Source organism: Harpia harpyja, chromosome 2, assembly GCF_026419915.1.
Source record: "Harpia harpyja isolate bHarHar1 chromosome 2, bHarHar1 primary haplotype, whole genome shotgun sequence".
Taxonomy (NCBI): domain Eukaryota; kingdom Metazoa; phylum Chordata; class Aves; order Accipitriformes; family Accipitridae; genus Harpia; species Harpia harpyja.
Genome location: NC_068941.1, coordinates 76913146 through 76926542, shown reverse-complemented (window position 1 = coordinate 76926542; position 13397 = coordinate 76913146). Strand labels below are relative to the sequence as shown.

The 13397-nt window shown below is 41.8% G+C and overlaps 1 protein-coding gene across 5 annotated transcripts in view; it reads right to left on the bottom strand.

Moving 5' to 3' along the window:
• Window positions 1-12880, bottom strand: part of WFS1 (wolframin ER transmembrane glycoprotein) — a 36571-nt gene extending 23691 nt beyond the window's left edge. The window contains exons 1-2 of one of the 5 annotated variants that reach the window (XM_052780522.1): window positions 12859-12880; window positions 10362-10559 (exon numbers count right to left, since the gene is read on the bottom strand). In XM_052780522.1, the coding sequence (XP_052636482.1) occupies window positions 10362-10554 (193 nt within the window). In that variant the 5' untranslated portion in view covers window positions 10555-10559; window positions 12859-12880. Of the gene's footprint in view, window positions 1-9223; window positions 9395-10361; window positions 10560-11451; window positions 11475-12039; window positions 12277-12658; window positions 12816-12858 lie in introns of those variants that run through there. The other 4 variants (XM_052780519.1, XM_052780520.1, XM_052780521.1 and 1 more) reach the window with 4 other exon arrangements.
• Window positions 12881-13397: the final 517 nt, after the last annotated feature.

The following is a 13397-nucleotide window of genomic DNA, read 5'->3' as shown; positions in this document are numbered from 1 at the left end:
AAAAAACCTGCACTTTGTATTTTCATTAGCTTTATCCAGTAAGCTCGCTACTTAATGCAGGATGTCAAGCATTTCCCCCAGCTCCATGTTATTAACTGACAAGAGTAATTTACATGTTTGATGAAGAGTAGTATGGAACAAGCTTTCATCCACAGGTCTTTCCACCAGCTAAATCACTGGGGTGGGAGTGGGGAGGAAAGAATGTCTTCTTTGACATTAGATCTTCTTCCACATGTGAACAAATTCTCCATATACCATGAAGCGTACTGATGTCTGAACTGATCTTTGTCACATTGCACAGCACTGTACTTACTTGAAGCTTCAGGCATACATCACTTCACTGCTTTAGCAAGAAGGCCTTACTGTAATTGAATCTGAAAGGGAGTAGCATCTGAATTACAAAGAAAATTAAGTGCTTTTACTTTGAGAGGATACTAGTACGAGTAACCTATGTTCGCTGCTCAACTCCACCCCTCCCACCATGTTGAACAAATAAATGGGTAGGTGGAGACAGACATGACACAGAAAAGACAAATATAGGATTAGTTACTGTATTTGAAAAAGCCTCTTCCGTGACTTTCATTATGATGAACTCGAAGCTGGATTTTTATTTTATCTTCTGTCTAGAGATTTCCACAAAAACATGCCTGTGAAGTGCAACACGTAAAGCTTATCCCGTATTTAATATTAAGATAATAAAAGTGCCTAAGTAGTACTTGCAGATAAGAGTCTAACTCTTCCACTATCATTAAGTTCAGAGTTATAAATGCACTCTGTGCTGCAAGTTTCATCAGGAAAACTAGAGTTTATATTAAACTGTAGCTATCTAACCCAGCACTGGTTTAGCTTGAAAAAGAAACAGCCAGTAACAGCTCAAAAACATGCTATAAATCCTGTCCCAAAGGAAGTTAGGGTGGGGCACAGAAAGGATGCATATCACCTTAATTATTACCATAAACATCCACAAAGAAAATCAGCTTACTGGAAGCCAGTAATTTTTTAACATTCATTTTTCATCCTCAGTTTGCATTTAAGGGCCCCAAAACGTGTTCTGTCCTCTGGATGTCAATGCCTTATGTAGAATAAGGCTAAAATTAACTAAAAGAGAAAAAGCATAATTTGGCTTCTTAAAAACCAAGCATCCAGCTGCTAAAGACAACCCACCTGCAAAAACTCTGTATTTGCAGACTGCTCTGAAGCACTGGCGTCTTTCAGCTCTGGCCAACTGAATGGGATTCTCAAACCATTGTTATAAGGGAATTCTGTCTCCTACTCCTTAGCTTTCATCGGTCTTGTTCTCTATTCCTCCAATATTTACCTCTGCTAGGGTGCAGTCAGAAAGAGAAGCTGCTATAGCTTCTTATGAAGTCAGTAGAGGTCTGAATACACAGTTCAAAACTATGATAGGACTGTATTGTAATCAACTGATCTTTTTGGACTACTAAAAAAAAAAAAGAAACAAAGCATGACTGAAACATCAGAAATAACCGCCTGTCACGAACATGAAGCAGTTAATTTATGTTAGAAGACTGAATTAATTTGCTTTAAGAAGGTCACAAATTAAATATAATAGCTATAGAAAATAATTTTCTTGCAGATTCTCAGCAATCCAATGAAGAAAATTTTACAATGTTGAAATATGAAGATTTTATAACATTAGGTAGGAAGCAAGCAACAAGAATGCATGAACATACAAAGTAAATAATGTAGGCATATTTGTTCAAGCAATAAATAGCCAAAGTAGGAAAATGAAAGCTTAAGGGCATGCCTGCCTATGGATATCAACCAAAAGAGATACAGCAGAACACATTTTGTGCAAAATCTCCCTAGGAAGTATTCCTTTTTGAGTCATGTCCTATGTAATACCTCCGGTCCCTGCTGGAAGTGTACAGTAGTAATTCTGATACAGTGTTACACAGGATATTTTGCAGGAAAAGTCCCTTCTGCAAGCACAAATCTGGTAAGTTAATCAAAATCCAACAAATTAAAAGTTTTCAGGGAAGAGCACACAGCTTTTTATTACAGATTTTGTTTTCACTATGAAACAAGCTTTCTAGAATCTCAGACGTACTTAGAAGCAAAGGCATATGCATATTAATGACAAAATAAAAATCCTTTCATTTGCTAGAAGATGCTATGTAAGCATATCTCCAATGTGAAAAGTGTCCAATTTCTTTCTTTCAGGAAAACAGATTTAAACTGTTCATCTACAGGTAGATTGTCTATTATCAACGTGTTTTTAGAAGAAGTTGGTATGTACATTTTGTAACAAAAAGGTAGGTTCTAATAGCTTTTGTGTGTCACTGGATTGTACTGTTGAGCTTTCAGTGTTCAGCAGAGCCAGTTTGAGTCTCTAGAGAAACCATCCTACTCACCTTCCACAAGCTTCAAAAGTTCAGTGGTATTGTGTGCAGTACCGATGTAGGAGTAAAGTTTCTGGAAAGACTGACATTCCACTTAAAAGCAGGCATTAAGCATCACATCATAAACATGATTTGTACATACAGAATATAAAGACACACACAGAGGAACTGACTGGAAAGGGAGAAATATTTTGTACAACAAACGTCGTTGCTTTGATAAATGGTTTCACTAACTTTAGATGCTTATTTGCTCATCCATGAGTGTTGAATCTTTCATCCATTCAGAAGCCTCCTGGATTCTTATCTTAACTGCAAAGTAAGGGCTTGGTACAATTAAGAGTACATTGCATGTTTTTCTTCTATGCACTTCAACTTCCATGATTAGAACTTAAGATGGTCCTACTTGCCCCCAGAACAGTTAAAAATATTTATATTAGCATACATTGCCAGGCATTCTATTTTTAAAGGTCGTAACAGGGATGGGATAGAAGGGAATAACATTTGTTTACAGAGGTGTTGAAGTCTAGGACTCAACTCTGCTTTCTCCGGGAGCAGCAGTGCATTTGTAGATATGATAATAGTCTTAGTCACACCACAATTGCAAGTCATCAAATAGCATTAAATTGAAAAGGGAACAACTTCTGCACCCCCACAAAATGAAGGCAAATTGTCAGGACTGCAATAAAACAAAAAGCATGTAGGAGGAAGACTAAGAGTGATGATACTATAGAGACTACAAATTTTAAGTGGAGGGAAAACTATTCTTAAAAGGTCTTTCTTCCTAGCATAGCTATTATTGTACAATGAGCATTTAAAGTCATTAAAATAATTTTACACACAACTAATGAGATGGCCCTGCTGCTTCTTCTATGCAGGCATCTCTGATTAAATCCTTTATGGATGAGCTGGGATAAATCTAACATGTTACAAAACTGGAAAGTTAAAAATAAATAAGCTTTCTGTCATTTCTCGGTTGATAATCATCATTATTAACCCTCCCTACCAAAAAAAAAAAAAAGAAAGAAAAACACAACCTGCAGAAAAGCAATGTGAGAAAGAGTTGAGATCATAAACCTCCCCAAGCCCACATATTTTTGTAGGTGAAGACCTACAGTTATCATAACAACCTGCACAACGCTCAATGGAATCTCAGCAATTCTGCAGTTTAGGTTCTTCACCACACAGACACTAGCAGTTCACAGAGCAGCCCTTAAAAAGGACACACTCCAATTGTTTTGCAAGTCCACAGTGCCTTATTACCTTGCTTAGTAAGGACTTCTAATAGTTAACTGACTTTGCAAAGGATTCGTTTTATTTCCCAGCTTACTGTTTCCAGTCTCACCTTCCATCTTTCGCAATGAAGTGGGCCTTCTGCAAGTGGCCGTCTAGCAGCACAACAGTTTCAAGTCTCTCCTTGATTATTGTAGTGTAACAGGGATTTGTCACAGTTTTATTTGAAGATGAATGTATAGGTATTAGGTACTTCCAAATATTTTCTTCCAAAGCCACTGCAAAATACTTCCAGAAGTTAGCAGTTCTTGCTGCTGATGAATGCAGATGCGTTATATTAGAGAACCAGTTCAGATGAGGAATGTGCTTTTAGCTTTCCAACTGTTCCCATTTAATGCATTTTGTTTGCACAGTGGAGCACACACACTGGATTCCTTCTGGAGGAAACTAAATTGAAAGATTGTATTCCAACCGCTAGATTAAATTTCTAAATGTGTACAATAGGAACCTTGAGACCTTAGCATCAAACGATTAGAGAGCCACTCCTATGTCATTACATTATTCACAGTAGTAAATTAACCTCTTCCCCTTCCACCCTTCTTCAGCTGCTCATTTCTATCCTTCTAACACCCTGGGACTATACTAGAAAAACATTTTGTTATCATAAACTAACACAGATTAGGAAATCAATCCACCTGAAAAATCATGAAGGAAGATTGAGTTAGGGCACTTTTCTAATCTGGTTCTTAATTGTGTGAATGCAAAAATTGTTATCAATAACAATATATTTGTTACCAGCCAGAGAAAACATTTACGTATTTCAAATGGTGAAAGAGGCAAAGATGGAGAATCTTTCCTCAAATAAACGGGTGTCCAATTCTATTCCCACGTATGGTAAAAACACCAGCATGTTATTGACAACAATAGCAGCAGACCTGAAAAAGCCAATTCCCATTGTTCTGCACCAACTATGACTATGTCCCAAAATTTTATCTGAAAGTACAGTCATTAACTTTGTTTGGATAGAATCCTTTCTCCCCCACAGTAATGCCTGGCAAATGAGCTTTCCAGGAGCCTGAATAATTACAGGTAAAATTTGAAGGGGCATTAATAAACTGACAGATAAATTGTTAAGTAATTAATACTTCAAGTCATAATCCTCCCCTTCTAACAATCAAAGATTTTTCTGAGATTTCTTCAAGCTTTGCACAAACATTTCACTTTGCCTCAAGAGTTAGTCTGTACAAGCAAATTGCCAGAAAATAAAGACACAGAAGTGCTAAAATAGAGCTTTGAAGCAAAGGTTCTTTGTAACCTTAAGTGGAAGAGGCTAACACTTGGAAAATATTTGTAAATTAGAGAGGTTCCCTATTCATTAGCTATCATTTAGCAATGTGTTGGAGACACACTGTTGTACATTGTTACAATGTGTTGTAAACTGTTTAGAATTTATAAATAGTACAGATAAATTCTTCTAAGTCATGCAATTTATAAAATAATTCTCTTCCAAGAGATAGAAAAAACCTCATAACCTTCCTAAGTACAAGCAGAACTCCCCACATCTATAAACAAACATAAGAAATTGATTTCTGTCTGCAAAGCTCTCAGTACAAATACCTTTCCCATATGTTCTCTATTCTAGAGCAAGAGATTTGTGCATATTTCCTTAACAGCAAAAAACATGGACAAAACAAAAATTAGTTCCTTAACCAAAGAGATGTTTCTTCAAGCACTGCAACTTAGCTTTGAAATGCTCTCAAAACTTCCCAAACTCTCACCTTTGAATTCCTACCCGATTCCTCCTCTCCAACCTTACTGGCTAGCAAATGTACATGAATGATGTAAAAAGCAAATCAACTCTGTTTCACCCACATATAAAAAATTATCACCTTCACACTGCCTCCCAGATTTCTCTATTATCCTAGGATGTCCTCTTTTACCTGCTGACTGGCAGACAGTCAATTTTTAAGAAAGATACTTCACATGCTTGAAAGTACTTAAGCATTACAAGAAATGGTAACACCTCCAGATAACTTGCAGCACAATTAAATATTCACCTGGGGTGAGAGTCAGCCCAGTTCAAGTTACCATTATGGCTGACTTAAAGCAGTTACTTGAATCCAGACATCCCAGGCAAGTATCCAATCATTATGATATTGTGAGAAGTTTCTCTGAACTCTACTTTCTTTTCATCTGAACCAAAAGTGAAACATCCACTGGGCCACAGAAAGCTACTTTCTAGCTCAGCAATACAGACCACTTACCTGGAGTGTGGATTCATGCATCTCTTCCAAAACCATTACATTAATAGCAGTGGTATTCAGATAGTCACATGCTAAGTGAACATGTTGAAGGTGCTTCTTTCCTAGTTCTGCTCTGTGTACACATAGAAGAAATGGTTCCACTAGCAAGAATGATGCTTTAAGACTATTTGTAAAATCAAGTGTTGGGACCTTCAGAGCTCTCATATGAGCTATTTCTTTTAACATTGCTTTAGGGCTGTATCTGAAGGAAGGAGGATGCATACAGTGGATGAAATACAGATGCGAAAAAGGGGTATGTAGCAGCTGGACAGAAACTGAGAGGCCTGTGCACCTGGGAAGCATAAAAGTGTTTTAGGAGCTTTGAGTCTTAGTCTGTTTCAACAAACTTCACCAGACTTCATTAGCAAGCAGCCGCTGGTCTTCCTTGCTATACACCTGTGCTCCTCTTGGCACAGACTACTAAAATAATGGCAGAACTTTTTTGTTTCAGCAACCAGCAACACTCCTGTAATTTGCTTACATACTGATGACACAATGGTTTTAAAATTTCAGAAGCCCTAATTAGTAGTGCATATGCTTTGCTCACTAATAAAATTCCTGTCCAGGAACATCCTTGAAAGAGTAAAAATTTTAAATTTCTTTTAATTAATTTTTAAACATGAGAGTTGGTGTACTGATACCAATTCCATTCCTAACACATACACAAAAGACAATAACTTACATAAGCAAGTTTTCTAGAGAATGCAACAGCTTTGGGCAGAAATAGGAATATCCTCCTCTTCTTTTTTAAAGCAACAAAAACAGTATCTACAAATCATCTCAAGATCAACACTTGAATATTGTTTTTTTCATTAAATGCAGATTTGATTTGCAGAATAAATTCTCAAAGCACTGTTACCTCCCATTGTAAAATGAAATACACAAGGAATAACAAAAACACTACCTAATGATACATTAGCAGAAGATAGATTGAAAAACTGCTAAGAAAAAACCCTATAGTATAGGAGTTCGATCCAAATGAAGTACCTGTGCAGCTGAGGATGTGTGTTTGCTTAAGTGCTTTACTGAGTCAGAGCCAGGGCATTCACTAATTTGCTCGATTATGCTGCAAGATATGCATAATGCTGCAGGAGATGCGTGTTTCCAGGAAATAAATTACTTAATCTTCACGTTGATGCTATAGCCTTAAACACAGCATATGTAAGTAGAGACTGGAAGAAAAAGCACAGATCAGAAATACAGATCTTTTGGCAAGAATATTTCAAGAATCACTGAATGGCTGAGGTTGGGACCTCTGGAGGTGATCTGCTCCAACAGCACCCCCCCCCTCCCCAACCCCAGCTCATGCAGGCCACCTAGAGCAGGTTGCCCAGGACCATGTCCAGATGGCTTTTGAGTATCTCCAAGGATGGAGACTCCATGACCTCTCCGGGCAACCTGTGCCAGTGCTCGGTCACCCTCACAGTAAAAAAAAAAAAAACAAACCAAAAAAAAAAGTGTTTCCTGATGTCCAGAGGGAACCTCCTGTGTTCCAGTTTGTGTCCATTGCCTCTGATCCTGTCACTGGGCACCACTGGAAAGGGCCTGTCTCCATCGTCTTTGCACGCTCCTTTCAGGTATTTATATACATTGGTAAGATCCCCCTGAGCCTTCTCTTCTCTCTCAGCCTTTTCTCGAAGGAGAGATGCTCCAGCCCCTTCATCATCTCTGTGGCCCTTTGTTGGACTCTCTCCAGTCTGTCCATGTGTCTCTTGTACTGGGGAGCCCAGCACTGGACCCAGCACTCCAGATGAGGCCTCACCAGTGCTGAGCAGAGGGGAAGGATCTCCTCCCTCCAACTGCTGCCAATGCTTTGTTTAATGCAGCCCAGGATACCAGTAACTTTCTTTGCAGGAAGGGCACGTGGGCATGTGGTAGATAGGCTTGAAGTAAAACTGCCTTTCAAGATAGTATTTGAGATGGACATTGTACATCTCCCCTTCTCCAAAAGAAATCATAGCTGATTTATTAAGAATTAAATAACTTCTATTACAAACTTAAGTTTGTAGAATTTTGTGCAAGATGTTTAAGTCGCCAGTAAGGAGTAGTGTTCTACATATTCAATAATATTTATTGAGATAGCTTTCTGTACAGCAACGTGCTGGTCTTTTCTGTCCTCTTTTACATCATTCAGAGTTACAGTCATCATCACAGTGACACATAGTGACTATTCAAAGTAGCTGACTTCTTAATATTCCAAGAGAGAAGTCGGAACAGCTGTTTCCAGAACATCTGGTCTAGTGCATATGTCCTTTCATACAACCAGACCACAACACGCCATGGCTAAGAGACCAGATCCTTCACTCTTCCTAGATCTATCAGCAACTTGAACGTTATTTATTGGGAAAGGCTCTAGTGATTGCCAGGAATACCTTCTCTTTCAGTTCAAATATTTTGAAAATTGCTGAAGTGCCAGTTTTCTGAGACATCACTTTTTTCCTATTCGTTTCCACATGCACATACATGACCGAATTTGTACTGTTATTTTTACTTCTTTCTGAAGTCCTACTAAAATTCCCATTTTTAAGTTCTGATGACCAGTGCTGCTGTGAGTGGAAAAAAAAATCTCTGCTTCCTTTTTTTTAAATGAGTTTTCAGTTCTAGAAACTGTTAGTGTTATGACAAATGACATAAATCTAAAATAACCATAGAAGACGACACTGGATGAAGAAACACGATCAAACACATTTAATATCTAAATCCACTAAAATTTTGGTTGTTAGAGACTTCAGCATGACACAATGGCAACAGTAACTCATTCTGCAGCATTCAATACTTGCTTATATTAAGATGAGGATAGAAAGGGCAATGACAGTGACACCAGGAACTGAGATGATTTTCATGGTAAGAGATTTAAAGTAATCAGGAATGAGTCACAACTGAAATGGAGAAATACCTCAATGCTCAAAAGCCTTCTTTTATAGGGGCACAAACAAAAGCATCTATAATACATAACTGTATAGCAATCATCAGTAAATACACAGGCCTGTAAAGAGAACTAAGACAAAACTTGATATGATTTGAAAAGTCTAGTATTTATATAGAATAAGAAAATCTCCAAATTAGCTAGAGAAGAATACCTGACAGGATCTCTGTGTAAAACACCACCAGATTGATAGCTTGTATTCATTTTCAGAATCTTGCGTGAATGTGGGCACCGACAACAGAAACCTATGTTTTCATATTATGTAATCCTATTATAACCTATGTAATCATATTATAACAAAGCCCAATATAACTCCATACCATATTCCTAATATTGTTGCTATTCTTTCCCTGTTGAAGCATACTGAGAAACTGGAGAATGAAGAAAGGAAGAAAACATACCTGTTAGCACTGATCCTAAATTAATAATGATGTAATTAATGTTAGAAGTGTCAATTCTCCATCATCTCTGAATTCTTTTACAGATGGGTGAGATGACAAAGTTGGTAATGATACACTGAGGCATGTTAGAAATTCAGGTATCCAAAAAATTCTCCTCCATCTGGAACGTGCCTTTTAGTAACAAAGAACCCAGAAGGTTCCAACAGTCAATTTTGAATTAGATGCGAACAGTAGATGTGCTAACACAGCTGCAATATTGGCCTGAACTATGTGCAGAGCTCAGCTGCATCTGATACATGCCATGTAGCTATTAACACATTTAATAATCTTAAACTCTAGCCATATTACCTTCAATAGAGTGACTCATATTTATGAATGTGTCGTGGTTTAACCCCAGCCAGCAACTAAGCAACACGCAGCTGCTCACTCACTTCCCCCCTACCCAGTAAATGTTGTTTGCTAGACCTTCTTGCACAAGTGTTAGATTACAAACTGAATTTAAAACTGGAACTCAGCAGCTGAATACAGGAGCTAGATATTTTTCTTTTTACCTTTTGCATGAGACATTTTGCTCATCCCATCAGTTTTCGCAGTCCTTGAAACTCAATGGTTTCACAGTGAGGGGAAAAAAAGAAGGATCATTCTGCCTTTCAAAGGGTATCATGATTCTTAATCCAACTTCTTATCTGCCTGCTAATCTTAACTTCATTTCTGTTGCTCTGGTTTCATATATCAGCTTATTGTTCCCTCAGTCTACATTACACTAGTACATATTCATCCACATTAGAATTCACATTAAAGCTATAGTTAGCATGCGATCTAGCCAACTAAAGAAATTAAACTGAAACTTTAATATTATGCTAAATGACATTTAATTCTTCCTGCCAATTTTTCAAACAAACTTCTTTCCTGTTGCTCTATACACATAAGAAAAACTGGATGGGAAACTCAAAAATATGCACAAAGCAAGCTGCAGAAGAAAAGTCTCTTCCACAACAACAGGTTAAAAGAAATCGGAGAAATTTATTTTCCTACTTTACCGTGTCTCTTTAAACAGAGTTTAGAATACATATACACACAATAATCTCCCAGTGTTTAACATAAACCAATTTTGCATAAAAATTGCTTTCATACTTACCATTTTTTTCAGCTTTCTCCCTGCTATGGGAGTAGCCAGGAACTGAAGAAGAAAAAGTTGCAGCATCTCCTGAAGACGGTCCAGATTTCTGATTGTTCTCACTACGGTCCACAGCAGCAGCGTTTAGCTGGGACCTTCCAAGATGCAGCTGGGGGTGAGAGGGACTTGAAGGGGGATCAGGATCTGAATTCATTTTAGCTGCAAAAGAGGGGAATAATGATTAAGTATCAGATAGTAGGGTTACAACATAAAACCAGAGTAAAAATTTAAAATCTGAATATATTTGCAAAATTAGTTGAACAAAAAGCCTAGAAAAGGGCAAGAAGGCTGATAGTAATTTCAAGATGTATTTATACATTCTTCAATAATTCCAAGCACGAGCAGCTATTGTTGAATAAGACTGACCATATATAGCATTGTGCCAGAATAGCGACTGCCTTTTTTCCTAACTAAATAAGAATTGATTTTCAAGTGTAGATAAACAGTATTGACATGTCTATAATGATAGAAAAATTCACCTCATATCAAGGGCCTGGTTCACAGCTACCACATAATCAGGCAACAGAGAAAGACAAGAAAGATAAGGCAAAGGAGGAGAAGATGTAGAACTCTGCCACTGGAAATGAGGAGAGGGACACCACCAAAGATGCTCTTTGCAGACATTTCCAATTGAGATACACATGATCCAAAATAAGATGACTTCACTTACTACTAAACTACTATCCAATTTTATAAAAAATAATATTCATACAAAAACCCCACTAAGGCAGGGAGGGAAAGGCCTTACGATTCCTTACAAAAGAAGGCCTTTCAACTTGCACTGTAAGCACTCTCCTAAATGATGAAGGGATCTCTGTTCTATAGTAAAAAGTTCCTTAAATCAGTAAGCTTTCATAAAAGTGCTTACTGAATGCTTAGCTTTTACAAGACAAGAAGTTGCAAAGTATGCGTATACCACCCCAGTGTAATACACAGTAAACTCTTGCTGCTTAAGAGTAACTTCCCTGAAGTTAAGCAATTCGCAAGGAACATCATAGAAGTGTCTGGGTACAAACTATATATTTTAATTCTGTATGTTCAGAATACTGACCTAAAGATGTCCTTGTAAAGATGAAAGTAGTATAGCCAAAATCAAAGATACACTACTTCACTCAGCCAACAACTTCTTCCGCTTAAAGGACACTAACATCACAACAGGGTGCTAAAAGTACCAGCAATATTACCACTGTAAAACATGTTCTTTGTAATCTAGGCAACTTGCTTGCCAGAATTAAGCTTCCCTAAACCAGAAAATATTTTACTGATATAAGTAAATGCATTTCTGTATTATGTTTCTACAAGAAGTTATAAATAAACCAACACAGTTCAGTTCAACCTTCAAACAGTCCTAGGAAAACACAGAGATTAAAATACTTTCCCAGTCAACCAGCCTGAGTATTTTTAACCGCTACACAATCACAAAACTTACTTTGCATCTGGGTTTAAACTTGACCTTAGCGCTCTGAAAGCGAGACGAGTAAGGGAAGACAGGCTGAGGCTCCGCGCCCGGCCGGCAGCGGCAGAGGATGCGCTGCGCAGCGAGACGCCAGCCCTTTCGGGGCGGACCCCGGCCAGACAGCGCAACCGCGCAACCAAGGCATCTCTCCACTACACATGCGATGAACACGAAAACGCTCACCTCGGTGTTAGTTAGCCAGCAAAACTACTCCCATCCCCGAAGTCACTCTGCGCTTGTCCTACGAAGGACATCCAACAACTTTCCCGACTGCAGGCTTCGGCGCGAACAGAAGCCAGCCCTCAGATTTGATTTTAGGATTTCCTCTAAAAGTCCGCGCACGGGAGGCAGGGCAAGCCTTTCGGGGAGCCCGGGCTTCTTCAGAAGCCAGCCGGCGCCCCAGGAGGAGCCGGGGGCCACCGGCGGGCCGGCGCCGCCCCGGGACGCCCGCCCTCCCGCCCGAGCCTCGCTGCCGGCGGTGACTCGGCAGCTACCGCCGCCCGGCCGCTGCCGGCGGGCGGGACGGGACGGGACGGGACGGGACGGGACGGGACGGGACGGGGCGGGGCGGGACGGGACGGGACGGGGCGGGACGGGACGGGACGGGGCGGGGCGGGACGGGGCGGGACGGGGCGGGAGAGCCGGAGTTGGCTCGGCCTCGTTCCCCGCCAGGCCGGAGGGTGCCCGGGCAGCAGCTGCTACCCCGGAAGGCCGGGAAGCCCCGTCGCGCAGCCGGAGGACGGCGGGGGAGAGGCCGGCAGCGCGGGCCGTCCTACCCGGGGTCCCCGCCCCAGACGCTCACCGAGCCCGGCAGGGCGAAGTCACCAGCGCGGACTCCCGGCGACAAGTTTCTCTGCGGCTCCGGAGGCGGCCGGGCGCCAAGTAGGGCCCCGCCGGCAGCCCGCAGCCCTACGGGGCGGCCCCGGCCCGCCCACCGGCCGCGGGCCCCTCCCCTCCCCGCGCCGCCGCGCCGTGCGAGGGGCCAGCGCCGCTGCCACTCACCGCCCGCCGCTCCCCGGGGAGGCCTCCGCCGCTGCCGGGCGGGGCCGGCCGGAGGAGGAGGAGGGGCGGGAGGCGGGCCGCGCTGGGGCGGCCCGTCGGCCGCCCGGCGGGTAGCGGAGGTGGGAGGCAGCGCGTCGTGTGCGGCTTCTTTCCGCGCTGCAGCAGCGGGCGGCTGCCCGCCGGTGGGGGACGAGGAGGGTGTCTTGACGGGGGCGGCTGGGGCGGGCTTGGGCAGCTTCAACATGGCAGCGCGGGGTAGCGGGGGCGGTGCCCGCCCTCGGGAGAGGGCCCGTGGGGCGGCCGTTGTGAGGTGGCTTCAGGCGGGCCGGGAGGGGAGGGGGGGGCTGGAAGCGGCGGAGCCGGGCCGCGGGCCCCGCCGGGCAGCCAGCGCTGAGGGGGGGAGGCCGCCCCGAGCGACCACCGAGAGTCGGGGGGGGGTGCCTGAGAGCTTCTGCCGGCGTCGGCGCCGAGTTGTCCGAGGAAGGGCTCGGGGCAGCTCGGCTGAAGTGCCTCGTGTTAGCGAGCGTGGGGGCGGGCAG